This window comes from Arachis hypogaea, chromosome 3 (genome assembly GCF_003086295.3).
Source record: "Arachis hypogaea cultivar Tifrunner chromosome 3, arahy.Tifrunner.gnm2.J5K5, whole genome shotgun sequence".
NCBI lineage: Eukaryota > Viridiplantae > Streptophyta > Magnoliopsida > Fabales > Fabaceae > Arachis > Arachis hypogaea.
In genome coordinates this window covers 94,528,041-94,534,082 of record NC_092038.1, presented here as the reverse complement: position 1 = coordinate 94,534,082, position 6,042 = coordinate 94,528,041, and the positions used below count along the sequence as shown (strand labels likewise).

General features: G+C 35.9%; 1 protein-coding gene across 1 annotated transcript; it reads left to right on the top strand.

Moving 5' to 3' along the window:
- The first annotated feature begins 1,251 nt into the window (after positions 1-1,251).
- LOC112790589 (pyruvate dehydrogenase (acetyl-transferring) kinase, mitochondrial) lies at positions 1,252-5,569 on the top strand. The gene is made up of 6 exons (XM_025833066.3): positions 1,252-1,887; positions 3,308-3,566; positions 3,678-3,858; positions 3,986-4,133; positions 4,247-4,460; positions 5,212-5,569. The coding sequence occupies exons 1-6, from the start codon at positions 1,639-1,641 to the stop codon at positions 5,268-5,270; spliced, it is 1,110 nt and encodes a 369-aa protein (XP_025688851.1). The 5' UTR covers positions 1,252-1,638; the 3' UTR covers positions 5,271-5,569.
- The last annotated feature ends 473 nt before the right edge of the window (positions 5,570-6,042 follow it).

The following is a 6,042-nucleotide window of genomic DNA, read 5'->3' as shown; positions in this document are numbered from 1 at the left end:
TCTTTTCAATAAGTGAAACAATTTTTCATAATATTCTTAAAATGTGTATATCAAACATAAACCACTAATTAATTTAATTATTTTGATAGTTAACAGTTTGGGTGAAGTAATAATAGATTTTAGGCATGTGTGAAGTTGAAAGCTGAAGAAAGTGAACGATTAATCAATCAGCGACCCAAACCTGAAAGCATGGCTTAGAAACCAAAAAAGCATGCAGGAGAATAGCAACACTAATTAGTTAACAACATGAATGAAACATTTAAAATTACTCTCATGATTTTAAATAGTCACATTAGACACAATTTACCAAAAAGGAACTAATAGAAAATAATTTACACAGTTACACAGTATATAATAAATAATTTAAAATGTTAAAATCAGATCAGAATAAGTATCTAAAAATAATAGATAGAAAAAAATAAAAAAAAAATAAATTACCTAAAAGATTTTTTGTAATGGCTCCTCAACTAAGCATAATTACAAAAAGAGAAAAAAAAACAATTTTTTAACATGAGCATAAAAAAAGGGAGAAAAAGATGAGATCTAGATGAGAAAAAAAACAAGGATTAAGAGAGAGATGAAAAAGGTGAGACCTTGATATATGAGAAATTTGAGGTTGTTGAGGGCATTCTAGGAAACATCCCCCGTCTTGAAAAAATGAAAAAACCTCGATCACACTAGCAACTTGCATATCATGAAAAACCAACACTATATTAAAAACTCAAAATAAAAAGAAAATGTTATTTTGAGTCTGATCACAAGGTCAGAACCTCGTGCTTCTCATAGAGGAGGAGAAGAACGAAAAGAGTTTTTAATTGGATTACTTTTTCTCTCAACTTTTTCAACCCAGGAAATAGAATTTTATAGTAGCGCCATTGATGAAGAGATGAAGATGAAATGAAAGGGTAGAAAAAGAAGTGATGAAGATGAAGTGTTTGTATTGGAGACAACTGTTTTTCTAAATAACATCTAAACGGCGTCGTTATTTGTATTTAAAGGTGCCAAACCAAAACGACGACGTTTTTGAGCCTTCTAGTATGGCAAAATATGGCCACGTCAGCGCTCCGGTGATGACTCATCACTAAAAATATATCCAGACGATTATGAATACTCAGAGCTCTATCTAGAAGACTATAATAAAAAAATCGAGATCTTAAAAACTACATTGAGTATTCACGCGAATCTCAGGACTACTAGGAGGATTTACTCCTTAGAAACCACATCTTCATAGCCATAGCAAGGACTTATCTTGACACGTGTCAGAAGCACAGCTCATTCATTCTCTCCAAGGAGGCAAGGACCATCCCCCAATAAAGTTATATCATTCTTCTTAAAATATTCAATCTTCTATTATAAAAAAAATAATTATTTTAATATTCAATTTCCCGCACCCTCTTGATTCATTGTACTCATTCATCATTCAATTCATTTCACTAACCCTCTCTTTCTCGCCCATCTCTACAAAGCGGTTATTACTTTACATATCAATAATGTGAATGGCTTAATGCTATCGTCAATTTGGGGGTGACAGTTTTCTCTCTAATCCCTCTATGATCATATAGAATTGTGTGTTTGCGTTGCATGCTGGTGGTGGTGGTTGTGCCAATACATCAGTAGGGTGTGGTGGTGGTGGTGGTGATGGCGGCGAAGAAGGCGACGGAGACATTCTCGAAGACGGTGATAGAGGAGGTCCACCGATGGGGATGCATGAAGCAGACAGGTGTGAGTTTGAGGTACATGATGGAGTTCGGGTCCAAACCCACTGACAAGAACCTTCTAATCTCTGCTCAATTCCTTCACAAGGAGCTTCCCATTCGGATTGCAAGAAGGGCTATTGAGCTTGAGAATCTCCCTTATGGCTTGTCCCATAAACCTGCCATTTTGAAGGTTCTTCTATTTCTTCATTTTATTTTATTTATTTGAATCTTATCTTTCCTTTCCTTTCCTTTCGATTGGATGTTGTCTCTAACACAGAAAACAAAGACATGTAAAAAGATCTCTAAAGCTTGGAGATCGAGAAAGTCATAAAGTGAGGTTAATCATCATTAAATTTGTAACTTCCATCGTAATTGAGCTTCAATGTCTTAGTTTAAGAGTGATTAGCCCGCATTTTAACCCTTATTTTACTATTTTATCAATCTCCTCGTGTTAGAAGAGTTTGATCCTGAAAACTGGTTTTGATAGTACAGAGATACAGAGCTTTTTTGTCTCGGAATCAAAGAATTTTGTACTTCCTAAAAGTGGAGATAGAAAATATACGACTCAGCCCTCTCCGAAATCGGAAGGTCTTCGAGGCTCCGCGGGCGAATTCCGGGAAGAAACGGAGGCAACATAATGAGATTTGAACATAGGTTCTCGGGTTCACTTGTAATAAGCTTAACTTTGTGACAAATTCACCCTCATTCCGTTTTGCCTTTTAGGATAACTGTGATTACTTGCTCTTGTCTGTTTTATAGGGAAGGATGTTTCCGATGCTTACTTTTGTTTCTTTGTTGCAGCAGGCGTGAGCATTGAGATTTAAGAAGTTGGCTCTCTTTTAGAAGCTAGTTTTCCCTTTAAAAAAACAAAAAAGACAAGTAATATAGTTTTTGATTAACATTAGAGTATAAAATTTTAGATTAGATTCCTGTCTACATTGTCTGCCGTGTCGTGTTTATGGATAACCTTGTCTCTTTAAACCTTACTAGTTACTATACGATTTTTAATTAGGATTTGGGAATATAAGCATGTGACTGTGTGCCATTTATTTGTATTGTTTGGCATTGTTAAATTAATTGAGTCAAATTATGTTGGGGAAAAGGAAAAATTGGTTTTTATTGAATCTTGTTGACGTTTTAGGCCACTGTTTGATGGTATGGGTTTAAATTTGATACTAAAAAGTTTCTTTCCAAGTTTGATACTATGGTTGTGTGGTTTAATCATTATATACACTAAAGTAGTATCCGTCCCCGATTCGTATTTACTTCCAGAATGGGGGTGTTATTTATAATATTCAGGGTTTCCTAAGGCATTAGGAGTGGTCTAGTGGCGAGGGTTTTAGGTAGTCTCCATGGGGTCATAAATATTGTCATTAGTGTATCCAAAGGAAAAAATAAATTCAATGATTCTCGATGGTGACAGATATTGTAAGTCATAACAGCTTGGGTGACATAGGACTTGTGATGATGATTTATGGTACCCTTGGAGTGATGTAAATTGTGTTGATGTGTTTTGTGGTTTTAGCAACTTGCTGCGTAGAACTTGGTTTAAAATTAACTTGATGCTTTCTATATGTTTATTGAACTTTTTTACTACATTATGCTTTTAGGTAAAGGATTGGTACCTTGATTCTTTCCGTGATCTCAGAGCCTTCCCTGAGATCAAGAGTATGAAAGATGAAAGAGCTTTCACCGACATGATTAAGGCCATCAAAGTGAGACACAACAATGTGGTGCCCACAATGGCCTTAGGTGTTCAGCAGTTGAAGAAAGGCATGGATCCAAAGATTGTTTATGAGGATCTTGATGAGATTCATCAGTTCCTTGATCGTTTTTACATGTCGAGAATCGGAATTCGAATGCTTATTGGTAAGTTCAGGAAACACTCTGTTTCTTTCTATATAACTTTAAGCTGACTCTTTGCGGCTAATATAAATCATAATGTTGTTTGTATGCGTGGTGTACTTTTGTCGGTTTCAGGGCAGCATGTCGAGTTGCACAATCCAAATCCTCCTCCCCATTGTGTGGGTTATATACATACAAAAATGTCTCCCATGGAAGTGGCTCGGAATGCCAGTGAGGATGCACGTTCCATATGTTTTCGTGAATATGGCAGTGCTCCTAATGTCGATATTTATGGAGATCCAGATTTTACATTTCCGTGAGTTAGACAGTTCTTACCTCCACAAATTCATTTCATTTTTGCTGTCATTTATTTGCAAAATTCTTGCAAACTTATTTCCCTGGGCTCATTCTCCCTCTTCACAAACGTAATGTTTACATGATAGGTATGTTCCAGCTCACTTACATCTTATGATGTTTGAGCTGGTTAAAAACTCACTGCGTGCTGTCCAAGAGCGTTTTATGGACTCTGATAAAGTTGCACCACCCATTAGAATAATCGTTGCTGATGGATTAGAGGATGTTACTATAAAGGTACTTAGTTTGTATTGCACAGCACAATTTTATTTCAGCTCTATTCTTTCTGGGATTTTTGGTCTTTGTTGGGGAATGCTATGTTGAAGGTGTTCGATTAAATGGTATTGTAGGTTTCTGATGAGGGAGGTGGCATACCAAGGAGCGGTCTCCCAAAAATTTTTACGTATTTATATAGTACAGCCAGAAACCCATTGGATGAGCATTCAGATCTTGGAGTAGCTGATAATGTGACCATGGCTGGATATGGATATGGGCTTCCTATTAGTCGCTTGTATGCTCGGTATTTCGGAGGTGATCTTCAAATAATATCTATGGAAGGATATGGTGAGTAGAGTTTAACTATCATTTCATTTTATTAACGTTTTTTGTCTTATTTATTTCCTTCTAGATATGTTCTTATATAAATACAAGTTTAAAACGTCATCTTTAAGCACATACAGACAATAAAAGTGAGTTTCTCTTACCTTATTGAAGACATATTATGTTATTCACTATTCATGTATTCCACTAACTTTTATGCGATTGTGCACAAAACTGACATTTACACTTGCGTCTATGCAAGAATTTCTCTTCCTTCTAATTTTCTAGAATTGTAGCATTTAACAACTGTTAGCCCCTCTTGACCTATTCTCCAATTATATATGGGATTGATTACAATTGATATGATGCACCTGTGTCAGCCGCACTTTCCATTGTTACATATTCCTAGAGTTTTTTTTGAACTAAAAGAATAGTTGGTGACTTGGTGCTGTTGTCGAACTACCTTTCTATATTGTGTGCGTGTGTGTGCGTGTGTGTGTTTTAGAAGTATATGGAAACCTAATAAACTGTTAGATGATATTATTAAAAGTGAATTATATAAATGGTTCAAAGACGGATACGATTGGATTATTTGGCATTTCTATGTTGCGTAATTCATATAGTCTATTTCACCTAGTGACACAAGGCTAAGCTGTTACCCATATTACACTGAATTTCGTAGTGTTCTAGTATTTTGTGGTATTCTGCAATCTGTTTATTCTTTTTTACTTTGCTTGCTTCAAGTTCAACAACAATTTGTTTTGATTATTCACAGGGACTGATGCATATCTCCATTTGTCTCGTTTGGGAGATTCACAAGAACCCTTGCCCTGAAAAGAGAGCCCTTTGCAATTCATTCTCACTCCAAGAGTTACGGTTAGCGACTCAAAGCAGTATCGTTCTAGCATAACTCCCTAATCAAGTGTCAAAGGGACTACTATTTGCTGGCATTTTTATTTTTAAGATTCTAATAAATTGAAACTTGTAAATATTTCCTACTTATACTGCGCTTGTGGATGATGATTATGTTCCTTCTTTGCCCTCATTTTGCCTGAGGAATTCGTTGTCTGCTTGCCTATATCTATCATGGTACTTTTATCTTAAGAAGAAATTCAAGCGGATTATGTATCGAATTCTGGCCATTTTGGATTGGTTGGTTGGACAACTGAAAAGTGCTCCGGCCACCCAGCCTGTCTAAGTGACTCTACAAGATCAGACTTGTCATTGAATCGATCAACTATGTTATTTGTACACCAAATATATGCTAATAAATCTGTCATTTTTATAAAATAATGTTAAAATACAAATATATATTGAAAATGAGTTGAATATATGTATTTATACCAAGGTTCTGAAAACCGGTTCAGACTGACCGGTCGGACTGGTCGATTTGTGAACCGTTGAAAAAAGTGGTTCGAACAATAGGTAAAACTGCAAATTTAAAAAATTGCCATTAAACCTGTGAACCGATCGGTTGAACCGAACTATGACCCAACCGGTTTTTAGAGAAGTCAACTAAACGTCGCTGTTTCAATCACCAGCAATCCCTAACTCTTAGTCTTAGTCTTGCACACACACTCAATCAGGGGGAGGGCTACTCAATCCT